The sequence below is a fragment of the Ammodytes marinus genome (genome assembly GCF_949987685.1).
Source record: "Ammodytes marinus genome assembly, chromosome: 20".
In the NCBI taxonomy this organism is placed as follows: Eukaryota; Metazoa; Chordata; class Actinopteri; order Uranoscopiformes; family Ammodytidae; genus Ammodytes; species Ammodytes marinus.
The window spans coordinates 7422466-7436258 of record NC_137224.1 but is presented as its reverse complement, the minus strand read 5'-3'; the positions used below and the strand labels follow the sequence as shown (position 1 = coordinate 7436258).

At 45.7% G+C, this 13793-nt stretch overlaps 1 protein-coding gene across 3 annotated transcripts in view; it reads right to left on the bottom strand.

Moving 5' to 3' along the window:
* Positions 1-13793, bottom strand: part of ctbp2l (C-terminal binding protein 2, like) — a 94733-nt gene that overhangs the window by 23868 nt on the left and 57072 nt on the right. The window contains exon 1 of one of the 3 annotated variants that reach the window (XM_080049344.1): positions 3503-3604. The exons of the other annotated variants lie outside the window; for them this stretch is intronic. Within the exon in view, the coding sequence (XP_079905470.1) occupies positions 3503-3524 (22 nt within the window). The 5' untranslated portion in view covers positions 3525-3604. Of the gene's footprint in view, positions 1-3502; positions 3605-13793 lie in introns of those variants that run through there. 3 annotated transcript variants of the gene reach the window in all.

The following is a 13793-nucleotide window of genomic DNA, read 5'->3' as shown; positions in this document are numbered from 1 at the left end:
GTGACATTTGCTTATTTAATCTGACGGCTAATCCAAAAGCATTTCATTTACCGTGACGTGAGATGAATAATTTTCTACTGATTTATTGATTGATTAATTAAATAGGTGTTTGAGGACTGGTGGGTTCCACATCTTGAATCAGCCACAAGGCAAAATTTCCTCTGCCTCCTCCACTGTTCAATGAATGTACACTATAGAAACAATAACATTGAGACACCCCAAAAAACAAGCAATAAATCCTATCTTAAAGCATATGTTCATTACACCTATGCCAAGGAATAAATGTACCACGTAAGGTAATTTCAAAAGAATCCTCTCTACATCCAAAAAAAGATCAGAAAGATTTATCATCTGGGTTTAAGGATGATGGAAATGGGGCATGGAAACTACTTTTCAAATCGGTGTCTATTACTGCTAGATATTATGTTCCGAAAATCTCATCAAGTCCCTGCAAAAGAAATAAGGAAAATGTATCAGTTAGCCTTCTTCAAAAACCGAACATCTTTTCTCAATTAGAGCAACAACAGTCAGCAAAAAAAAAGTAGAAGGAAACTGGGTCACAATGAAAATTATTTTGGAAATCTAGGTCTCAGGTAAAAAAAAAAAGAAAGAAAAAAAGGGATTAAAAACCATTTGATTTCTAGCATTTATAAGATCAGTATTTTTCACTTTTTTCCCCCCAAATTTCCCATCAGTATTTCAATTCTAATCATTCCTGTCGAACAAATACTTCTGGAACTTAAAACTGGATGCTGCTGCCGTTGTTTCCTCGAGCCAGCAACACTTAGTCAGAGTCTGGCAAACAGGAACGCAGTAGAGCGCCACACCGGGAGAGCTGAGGCCAGAGTTTCCATTATGTGGGAAAATGAGAGCTGGGAGTTTTTCTTCCTCCCGCGCTGGCTGGCCTCCACTGCTGGTGTTATGTTGCCTCCGCCAGGGAAAAGAGGGACCGCTGGGGAACGCAGTAGTGTTGTGGGCAAGTAAAATACGAATGGAAAAATGTCAACAGGAGTCACTTTGGTGGTAATGGGAGAGACCATACAAGCCCTCAACAATACTATCTTCATCTGCCACAACCCCCACCAGTAACCTAGCAACCCCAAGCTGCTGTTTGCAGGTGGCTCCTTCTTGACAACAAGGCTGGCTGGCTGGGTAGGGCAGGGCAAGGTGGGTAGGGGTGATGCTGCTGCTGCTGCTATTGCTGCTGACCGCCAACAGTTACAGCCATTTACTGTGTGCCACTGTGAGCTGCACTGTGCTGAAATATGAGCCACAAGCCCTCTGGTTAACACAGGCCGCCAGTCAAACAGGAGGAGGCCTGTTTGAAGGAACGTGCCCACGGAGGGGGAGAGCGGGGTTGTAAAATGGACATGTGTGTGTTCACAAATTGTATGAATCAGCCTACCATAAAAACCTGCTGAGGATGGCCAACAACATTTCCTCTGACTGAACCACAACCATGTCCTGAACAGTGAATACAATGTGTTAGCCACCAAACCGGAGAGATAGGGTGTGACTGTTAGATAGAAGTGAAGTTTTGTGCACCAGTCAATCCAAAGGCACTTATCAATCAAATCAAATGCATGCTGATGGGCCTAAACGTTGTGCTATGTTATTGGAATGTCATTTTATAAGTATGTAATTTGGGGGTCTTGTCTTGATGTCTTTATGATTGTCTTCTCTTATGCTTGTCTTCTCTTGTTTATTTGTCTTTTCTGTTTTGTGTTCTGTGTTGTAAATTGAGCAAATTTCAGACTTGCTCTGAGAATAAGGTAAAATGCCTTTGCATTGTGTGGGGGTTTTCCTTCCAATACCCGGTTCCACCTTGGATGCTGTTCCACGATGGATCAATTCTCTAATAAATCACCAACATCCATGTCACAGTCTTCTCATAATAATCACTGAACAGTTATGAATGATCATAACGTTCATTGAATGCAGATTTTTTTCTTTCCGTTAGAAATCAAAACCAGCAGTGGCAGTTATATCATCTGTGGCTAATTAATGCTTATTCTCCAACAAGGAACTTGCACAATGGCCAAACTCAAACGTAGCTGTTGTCTGGCTAATGTGCTCTCTGCAATTTGGCATCTGTGCTGTACTAAAGATAATGTGTTAACAAAAAGGAGAAGAAAAAAGTTAGCATAACTCTACAGCAAGACCAACATACATCTGAGTTGTATCTATTGAAGCGATCACGATGGCATCACCCTGTAACTTTCAGTAGCATTTGCAGCTTGTAGCACGAGGAAATATAGTGTGCATAAGTAGTTGAGCTAGTCCAACTTCAGTAACTTACGAATGTATTTGATGAGAAGATTCTAAAATATATTCATATTCAAGAAAAATGCTATCAAATGTTAACCCTGATTATGTGCAACGACAGCAATAAATAAGTGTTCTTTTGGAGGCACAAGTTGCGAGCAGGAATGCACTTGCATGCATGGATGTGGCAAGCACCTTGGCGGACTGCCAGTAGCCTGACTGTGGAGTTACGGAGAGGCTTGGCATAATGCACAGATGTGCCATTGGGTCAAACAACACTTTGTTTTCAACGCTGGAGTTTCCTCCCTTTTGTATGGAACTCTGCCAGGGTATGTTGTACTTCTGATTTAACTGAGGCTGAATTACTCATTTACTACTTTCCTCCCTCTCTCTCTCTCACACACACACACACAAACACACACAAAAACCTGCCAAAAATACACACAGACCCTTCATCTGCTGGTGACAGCACGAGGTCACTGGCTGAGATGTAGTGGTGGTGTAGGGGTAGGTAGGGGGGTATAAGCCCCCTTTGTTGGCAGCCACCTCCCTTTGCCCTTCCCTCTCTTCACTTCCCCCAAAAGTAGCACACAAAGGCTACTCTTGTCCTGCCATCCCAGTGCCCCACCCCTGTCACCACCCGGCTGCCCTGCCACACCAATCCATCCCCTGCCAAGAAAATGAGCACACGCCTGTTTTTTTTTGTTTTTTTTAAATGGCACCCTCTGTGTGCAGTTGGGCGGGCCCGGGGCTCACACTCCAGCACGGGACAAAAGCGGGTGTCAACAGCAGCATCTATAGCACAACCAAACCGGACCTCCCATCCCATCCCATCCCATCCCCACCCCTCCCCTACCCTCCCCTCTCTTTTTCCCGCTCTTTTATTCTTCGGCATTGCCCCGAGCTACGAAACACACTCAGAACCCCCAAAAGACCGCAGAGGAAGCGCAAAAAACACAGAGCCAAGAGCAAGCAGCAGCAGTGCAGGACGGGCGGACCTAGAAAACCACATCGCAGTTGGGACTACTACTCGCCTACCTTACCCACTACACCAAACAACACACCCACACACTCACTCTCACTCTCTCTCTCTCTCTCTCTCTCATTCTCCCCTCCTCTTATCCACACTCCCCCACCTCTCCCCATCCCTCCCTCCCTCTCTCCCTCCCCCTACCACCTCCCACATGCCAGACTTTATTAGACATCCAGAAAAGAAAACAGGAAACATGCTCCTTGCCTGGAAAATGTTGTCTCCACATTCTTGGGCTTTTTAAAAACGACGCATCGCGGCAGCAGCAAAAAAAAAAAAGAAGGAGATGATTGAGAAAAAAAAGAAGGAAAAAATATACAGGAAAAAAAAATTGGGATGAGGAAGACCCTCAGCAATAATCCAATGAGAGCAATCCCCCCCACCCTTCTCTCTGTTCTTCTTCTTCTCCTCCTCCTTCACTCCTTCAGCCCCCCCTGCCCCCTTTCCACCCCTCTGGACTTGCTCCTCTTGGTCTTGCCCCTGTTGGTCTAAGCCCCCGGCCGCATCATCATCATCATCATCATCTTCAGTCCATGCCTTTGAGGGGCTGGGAGAAAAGGCACCATACACCCCCTTTGGCGTCCTTATGTCCACACACACGCACACACACAACCACACACACAGCGACGTGCAGGCTGGTGCTTTCGGATGGTAGCGGATTCGGAGAAGGCGGGAGGTGGGGATGGGGGGGGGGGGGGTTAGAGGGGAGGGAGACGCTTTTGTCCTTTTTTTTCTTAATCTCCCCAGGAAGAAAAAAAAATGCTGCGGTCGGTTCGGAGAGAGCGATGGCTGGAAAGTCTCACTGCCGCTTACTCTGCTGTCAGCTGCGCAACATCTATCCACTGCGCGTCTCTCTCTCTCTGTCTCTCTCACTCTCTCTCTTCTCCTGCCTTTGTCTTTGCTGATAATAAACTAGGAGGGGCAGAAAATAAAAAGATATTGTAGCAGAAGGAGATGTGGAAAAAAAATCGGTCTAAATCAAGAGTGCCAGCGCGAAACACGCCAGAGTTGAGCCTCTCTGCTAGGCTCGCTAAAATTCACTCCCCGGCTGCGTTTCACTTCATAGGATCCACACCACGCACACACATAACACACACTCGCAGCACAATCCCTCCTCCCCTTTCCCTCCTCCTCCTTCTTCTTCTCCCCTTTTTTATGTTTTATTTCTGATCTGGACTCCACAGTGTTTTAAGAACGCCTGCCCCCTTTTTCCCCCTGTCTCTCACACACACACACACTTTTCGTTTGCTCGCAGCCTCACCTCCCTCACCCTCTCGATTATTTGGTTTCCTCCTCTGCTTTTCCACTTTCATCTAGACCTCAACACCCCCCCACCCCTACACAGAAAAAAGCACAATCTCACCCCACCCTGGCATTTTGCGGGTTACCGGGAAGAGATGGGAATAGTGACATATATACGCTCACACTCCCCTCCCTGTGCCTCGGAATATGTAACACACACACACACACACACACACACACACACACACACACACACACACACACACACACACACACACACACACACACACACACACACACACACACACACACACACACACACACACACACACACACACACACACACACACACACACACACACACACACACACTTTTAAACCAGAAGAACAATGCAACATTCAAGGCAATCCAGCAATAACATTACATTACAGCTGCAGAGGGTCGGGCAGTTTTTTTCGCACCATCAGGGAAGTCATCAGAATGGAGTGTGTTAAGTTCACAGTCTGGTCCCTGGAGGGAGGGGGGGGGGGGGGGGGGTAGAGAGAGCTGACAGATCGCGCCGCTGAATGACTGCGAGGACGAGTGGGCTGAAAACACCCCGTTTAGAATAACAATGTAACCGGAGCCTCCCTGCAATTCTGCCGCACGGCCAGAGCATGGCGACGCACATACACATGAATATACGAACACACACAAATATATACACACACACACACATTATGCCATGCGCACACACACCTCACCGGCTGGGTGACAGGCGCAACCAATAGACAAAGAGCCCGGCGCGGTCACACGCCACAACCGATTATCACTGACAGTAAACTGGAAAGGTGGAACGGCCCGAGCACTTTTGTATGGTGGACGTGTCCATCCCTGTGTGATGCCACTTTTCTTCTTTTTATGGGCAGAATAACTGTGTGTATACTATCCATTCACCTTAAGTGTGTTTTTATGTGTGTTGGTGTGTGCGAGTGTGTGTGTGTGTGTTTAGGTGACCATCATGGCTGTTGTTCGTCAGCGGCGAGGGCCCAACCAGACGTGTCAGGAGAGCCGCAGTCTGTAGCAATGACACATCTGAGGGAGTGTGACCATCAAAGGCAGCAGCCCGCACTTCCTGCCAGTTGGCCACACAGACACACACACACACACACACACACACACACACACACACACACAAACACACACACACACACACACACACACACACACACACACACACTTGATGGAGTGTGGGGATACGCCTGCCCCTCTGATCTTTCTTTCTTCAATAACATAAGAGGACGTGCGGGAGGAGGGGGGCCGCTGACTGACAAGAGATATGTTAATATAGAACGTGGCGGATCACAGGTTCTGAAAAGACAGAGACATTCAAGAAGGAGAAGGAGAATAAAGAGGATAAAGTTATTGTAGATGGCCTCTGATAAATGCCAGCTCCACAGGTCAAAAGGTCAAATAAGTAATTGAGCTCTAACCTTTGCCCGTTCATCAAGTTTTTATGAACCACTACAGGTATTGTTTAGGCTCAGTCTCTGCACACCTTTTTTTTCTGTGGGGATTATACTTGGCTCAGAATGGCAGACTTTCAACAGTTTTTCCATAAAACTGTTTCAAAAACGTGTAACCACTTTGGTTTTATTTTTGCAATAAATCTCAGCTTAGCTTGTTAATGAGCAAATGATGCAGTAAGTTCCAGTGAGAGTAAAAACTATTTAAGGGATTTTGAAGGATCTTAGTTGCTGCTATCCTGTACAAATAGCTAAAGCAGTGGTCACACACACTTCATACCTAGTATAGTGTGGTCTACAGTCAGTAACCTTCTGAGAACGCCATTTAGAGCTGTCAGCAGGCAATGAGTTTTGGGTATCTGACAAGAGAAGGTTAAGATGTTTGCGACCTATAATAAGGTCAATCAAAAGACTGTTCTTCTGAGCATTATGAATAACGAGCGCCACCTTAAAAGAGAAATTCAAGGCTAAAAAAAGTAACGGCCATTTTCACTGTAGTGTAGGTTTAGGCTTGACTTTAATCTATCCTTGGCTCATGAAAGGAGTTCCAGCCCGGATTTATGTGCACGAAACAGCAACATTATCAGATTCGTTACATTCATTTGTTAACTTTACTTGCTAAATGTTTCAAATTCCACAAGACCTGTTTGAATTAGTATCAATTCTGGTGATCACATGTTCTTAAATTCCTGAAAGGGACTTGAAGGAAGGCTTGTGATCGCTGATGTATCCAGAAAGATGCAGGTCTCAGTGGGAAAAGGTAAGCCGGGGCAGAGAGGATCATGGATAACATGCAGCCACAGGCCTGATGCGAACAAACAGCTAATATACACTCCTGACTCCGCTCGTTGACGATGGCGCATGTCGTTACATGTTTGGAGGGGGCGAGTAAACACTAATGAGAACAGATTGGCACAGCAGGCCCCCCCCTCTACCCACACACACACACACACACACACACACACACACACACACACACACACACACACACACACACACACACACACACACACACACACACACACACACACACACACACACACACACACACACTTTCAGATGTAGAGCAGCCAGACTTGGGTCTAAACCGATACTGAAGGTTACATCTGTTTGCCCCCGTAAAGCAAAGCCACCACAACCACACCTTAGAGCACAAGCTTGAGAGAACGCACACAGACCCGGTGATTTCTACACAAACGTGAAAGTGCATTTATGATCATAGAAAAAACTAATTCATATTTTATTAATAACTGTTTATTTGAATTGGAAAATAAAAGCTGAAATCCTAAAAAGTACAATTTACAGTACTGCTGACCTTTTTCATAATTGTTGCATTTCATTTCATTCATTTGCTATTACATGAAGATATTCTGAGCAGTCACTGTGTAAACCATGGTGATTGTTTACACAGCCTTTTTATGGGTGCTTTGGTGTGCACAAGGACTTGGGACGGTTCAATGAATGATTATGACGTTAACCTTAACACTGATACAGCTGACAAAAGAGCAGAAATGCCTATTTTTTTTTCATAAAACACATTTTCACTTTTCTTCTATTTTAAATTCACAGTAAAATAATCGAAAGTTCAGAGTCTACCTCCTAATGCATGACTTCTTACAGGCCTGACCTTTAGCACAGTGAGACATCAAGAGGCAGCAGCCAGCCAGCCATGCCACGCTCTAGAAGACCCAGGCTGAATGGCCCCCGAACCTCCTTAAAGTCCGTGTGGATTTAGTGCTGAGAGGAGAGCTCTCTTCTTTAACCAGGCCTAATTATACTGTAAGCGCTGGAACTTGGCTGCCGAGAGCAAGGCTGGATGTAGAGGCCTGTTAAATCCCCCTAAAGCACTTAAAGGGATTTTAAGGAAAAGCGAATGGTTAGAACGCCATGCCAACCTGCTGCCGCTATGAGTGAGACAAGTATTCAGCAGACCACATCGCGACCCAGAGGTTTTGAGGACGTCCATTTCAGATCACTGAACCTGGGTCAGCTGAGATGTTGTGTGTTAACCCTACCAGATTCTATAATAGTTTTTTTCTTGCTATTCATTTCCCACCCCACCGTTGTTCTTATGAACTCTATCTTGTGGTGTATTACTCACTGCTTTGATGTTTCAAATATTTTGAATTGGTATCAGGATTATGAACCGTCTCATATTTTAAGTTTTAAGTACATTTGTAATTAAAAGTGTCAAGTTCACCCACATAACAAAAGACATGTTCTCCATTACAGCTAGTGATATCAATATATGGATGGATTTGGTTAGATCTGCTCAAGTTTGAATATACCCTGCCCCAGAAAAATGTTCAGACCTCGCTGTGAACAGTTTTCATTTTCATGCATTTCTACCAAAGAAATAGTAGTCTACAAAAAACTGTTGACTGTGTTTTCTATGGAGTAATGAGATTTGATTCGAAATTGATGAATCGTTTAGCCCCTCCCGTGCCTAGACACATCTTACCAATGAGCGGAGTCGGCGTTTTCACGTTGCCTTTGAAGATTTCTGGTTTGCTTACATTTTTTTCAGTGTGAAAAGAAACCTATAACCAAGGGGAAAAAGCAGCAATTTCCTCCACTGATTCTGACCAGTGCAAATTAAATACAGACACATACCCTTCTTCAACCCTAACTAACCCTATGTATCTCTTTTTCAGCTCCACATCAAATGCACATGGCACATGAATAGTGCAACATCATCTTAGCCAAAGGTCATATTTTGTTGATTCAAAACAAACTTGGGAGGGTTTAACAGCCTAAACCTCTACGGAGACAAACTGCAAAACGGCATCCAACCAAAACATCAGGGGAGTCGCTCCTGATGACACAGACACATTGTTACAACACCAGATACACGCTGATAACAGTTTATCCTCTTGGCTTCACAGAAACTTCCAAAAGTCCTCTGGGATTTTTTCTTTGTCCTTTATGCTCAGTGTGTGACAATGTGGGGGTAAGAGGGCTGATCTTCTTTTGAGCTGGACAAAATGGTGTGACAAGAGGTGGAGAAAGGGAGGAAAAAAAGGGAGGCCTTGGTAATGTAGTTTTTTTGGTGACGCAAGTCTAATTTCCCCACGGTGAATATTTATAAAGGAGGCCCAGGTTTATCCACTGAGAGGCACCTGCAGCCAGGGTAAATAATCCAGCCCCCCCCAACTAGGCATGTATGTACACACACACACACACACACACACACACACACACGGGGGGGGCCCACCAGCAGTCCAGATAACAACCCTGAGTCAACACTGCCTCTCTGCTTTTGTTTTCTCTGCCTCTCTTCCCCTCCCACGTTCCAATCCCTGCGGAAAACGCCAGGACGTAGGGATGAGGGGACGGAGAGATAGTGAAAGAGAAATACAGAGGGAAATAGATGGAGAGAGAGAGAGGAAGAGAGAGAGAAAGAGAAAGAGAGAGAGAGGAGAGCTAAATTACAGCATTGGAATGCAAATTACAGTGTATTTCATTGGGGTGGGGGGACTCGCCAAGGAGGGCAAGCAAGCAGGCTTTATTTTCCAGGGCATGGAACAGCCCCCCCGTGGCCTCTGGATCAGTTGCAGCAACAGCGAAAGGGAAGAAAAGCGAACACTCTTATAATACCCTCATGCCTTTTGACTTGGGGAGAAATAAAAAAGAGAGACGCACAGTATAACAAGTACAAAACCCACAACTCTCTCGGAGGCAGGCGCAGTCATAAAGTAAAATGATATTTTTTTGCTACGCTTCGCTTTCACTTTGCCGACTACACCCCGCCTCCTCCCATCCCTCCTTCACTCACTCACTCCCTCCCTCCTCCAGCGAAGCACTAAAGTTGCTGCAATATGGGCACAAATCACAGCCTGACCAAACACACCACCGCTGCTCACCGCCACCTCCCCCATCTGGAAAAACAAAGTGTGAGAGAGAGAGAGAGAGAGAGAGAGAGAGAGAGAGAGAGAGGGGGGGGGGGAGAGAGAGCGATAGAGAGAGAAAGAGGGACGGAGGAAGCGAGGTGAGCCAGCTGCAGGTGGTCTCCAGATGTAAGGGCCTCTGGGGACGGGCCACTCTGGCGCTGTTTAGGGCAACTCAAAACTCCCTCTCTCTTCTCCTTTTTTTCCTTCCGTCCATCGCTCCTCCTTCTTCTCCTCCTCCTCCTCCTCCTCTCTCTCTCCCTCTCAGTGACAGGAGCCATCTGGCCTGGCAGAGAGATCGGAGAGACACAGCAGAGAGTCCCCACCCTCCCCAAGTGTGTCCCCTGCGTACCACTCAGCAGAGTGCACAAGTAAATAAAATGCATGCAGAGACCCACACACACACACACATCCCCACTTTCAACCCCCCAAAGCTGTCACATGGCTATTAGCCCATAGAAGCCGTGGCCCAGCTGTGCTCCATTATGATAAATACACCAGGGTCGTGGGGTGTTGTTGAAACCAGGAGTCAGCCCTCAGATACTATTGAGGTGTCCACTTACAGCCTTTTAAAGCTCACTTTGCTAAAGAGTTACAGCCATTTTCATCATCACGAATCACACACGCCCTCGCCTTCCGTCTCCCTCCATCACCCCTCTGGAAAACAAACTCCTGCCCACCTACTTATCTATCCATCCATCTCCCTCCCTCCCTCCCTCCATCCCTGCACATTGGCAGATGATATTTCACACTTCCCCCTTCCCTTCGTAACGTGAGCATTTCAGTCACATGATATTACACCTGGACAACCTGACACCTCCCAAAGCCACCATATAGCGCTAGCCCCAATTCCTGTATGCAGGTCAGCCGATGAGGCGGTGCATTTTAAAAAGGTGGAGATTGTGGAGAATGCTTGTAGTCCAGTCTTTTTTTCAAAATCAGTTAATATTTCCTCATGATCCGCAACCTATCCGTACTGTGTGTGTGCTGAAAAAAATCCAGTGACTTAATACACAGCCTAGGCTCTGTAAACAGACATGTTGATATACGGTGGACCCCGTTTTGTTTACATGCCAGGTGACAGAGCTGTGTATTAACAGCAGATTATTTTCAGCGCACACACAGGTAGCATATCGTGAAGTGATATTCACTGATTTGGATAAAAATAGATTTTGCTAACAAAAAGCATTCTTGAGAATCACCTAGTCCACTTGTTAAGCTGAAGTGCCAATGCCTCCACCTAACCAGTCTGAAATATGCCTCAAAAGCCCCCTTTTCCTGGAAAGACAAATCATTCGACTTGTTCCAATTCAGACGGAAAATAAAATAGCTTTCCAATTGTCAGTCATTACGTCTCTGTTTAGACTACTTTTGGTAAAGGTTAGCCATTTAAACCCCTGGCTGCTTCCCTGCCGGCACATTCAAGGCCTTTGTGCACGGCTTGGGAATACTCTTAAAAGGATTCCTGAGTGATTGTCTATGCTGCAGTACAAATTGGGAATGGAGGAAAATGGACTGTAATGACTGAAAGGGTACGAGGTAGTAGTAGCAACTTAATGGCCGATGAGAGCAACGCAGGGTTAATGCTGTACTGTTCCCTTATATTATAGAGTTTTATTCGTCGATATTATTGAACGAATAAAACTCTCTATTAGCATGAACGACATACGAAATGGAGAAGAAAGGGGGCTAGGCACTTGAGTACTTTTTATTTATTCAATTTCCTTAAGCATTTGCTTTCTGACGGAGGCTCTTTTAAAGTCTTTGTCCATTGGGGAAATGGTATTCAGCTTGCTACTTAAGACAAACACACAAATACTTACTGATGTGACTCAAATGTTCTTAAGTTGTAAGAAAAAACAACATAAAAACAGAGCTCTGAAGCTTGAAGGATTATTTTCCCCCCATCATTCTCGTTGCCCGTTTTTCTCTGTATGTTCCCACATGGGAGATGTGTTCTAAGAGGTCCCTGCTGTGTTTCGCTGGCCGCATAACTGAATGAATGGCCGACCGGTAGCATTGATTTGCAGTGTGGGCCGCAGATCAAACCGCGGGACAAAAGACTGGGCAGGAGGACAATGGGAGGAACACACAGTGGGGGCCGCAACGGGGAAAGCGAATGACAACCGGTCGATTTCCGAGCGAACCGCAACCGACCACAGTGTATGCACTCGTTCCAGGAAAAGGACTTAGGCCTCAAAACATTCAACCAACAAAAGATTAGCCAATCAGCTGCGAGGTGGGCCCACCGTGGCGATGATAGGAATGACCATACTTCCAGGAGATAGAGATTACCCATGCTACCTTTTCATCTCCTTACTTTCCCTCCATCATCATCTTCTTCTTCTTCAATCCTCTCCATTTCAGCCACACAGACCATGATGAAAGTAAATATGTGCACAAGGGTAAAGCAAATCGGTTAACCTTTTCAAATACCCTGGCATTGGGATCCGCTACTCTTTACTCATTTCAGTCGCAAAAAAAAGGAAGGGACACACACACACACACACACACACACACACACACACACACACACACACACACACACACACACACACACACACACACACACACACACACACACACACACACACACACACACACACACACACACACACACACACACACACACACACACACACACACACACACACACACACACACACACACACACACACACACACACACAAGGTTGGCCACTACTTCAGAGGGGATATTCAATATCCATGAGCTTTTTCATTTCACACTGATGAATAATTCAGGGTGACCTGCCCACCACTGAGTGAGAGAGAGAGAAAGAGAGAGAGAGAAATAAGGGGGAGGGAGACACACACACACACACAAAAAAATAAACCGGGGAGGTGTGCAGAGGTAGTTGTCTGTTTTTAGTGGATGCAGCTGTTGTAGTTCGACATGCACAAAAACCAATCTCTTCCCCTCAGCTGCGTTGGAGATGGGAGTAATATACGGCAGAAATTGACGACGGATAATTGGGAAGATTATATCAAAGAGCTGCCATACTTACAGCGCGAGCAGTGAGCACACATCGTCACTATCTTGTAAACTAAACAGCCGTGGGATAGAGAGAGAGAGAGAGAGAGAGACTAGAAGAATAAACATGACAGTGCGATCTCCCTCCCGAATTAGCCGGTCACCAATCACACAAGATGAACACACACACAAGCACATCAACACAGATATGCACATTCACACACCAATCCAAACCCACATCTTGTCATCATTAGCACTTTAACAGTTACCTTTAGGCCTGTGGAGGAGCAAGATGCAAGGGGCAAGTTTGACAGCAGCTCATATCCGATCGGCTGAACTCCAGTCATCGCAACGCAACATGAAACAAATGGAAATGATGTAACTGCCTCTTTCAGTTGGAATTCATACTCCTTTAGTGGATGTGTTGGTCATTTCAAATCTAATTTAGGGCCGAATCGCTGTAATCTTCATCCAAAAATGCTCCATTAGAAAGTGCATCAACAAAAAAAATGAACTCTTACAGCATTCTTAAGTATGATAACACAGCAGCTCAGAAATGTAATTTCGGGAAAACTATTTTGACCATCACAAACTGAGGGAAAGTTGACATGGCTCAGAAATGGCGCACACACACACACAAACACACCTAAGAAAACCTAAGACTTGTGGCCTACTTTGTGACCAGGGATGGGACTGACTTCTGACCCTGTGCGGATGTCAGCTGCTGCCATCGCGCAAGCACACATACACAAAACACACACACACACACACACACACACACACACACTCTCAAAACACTCAAGCTGTCACAAGCAGGGGTAGACCAGCTGTTCCTCATTCGCTCGAAGGGCTCCGCTCCCTCTACGTGGTTG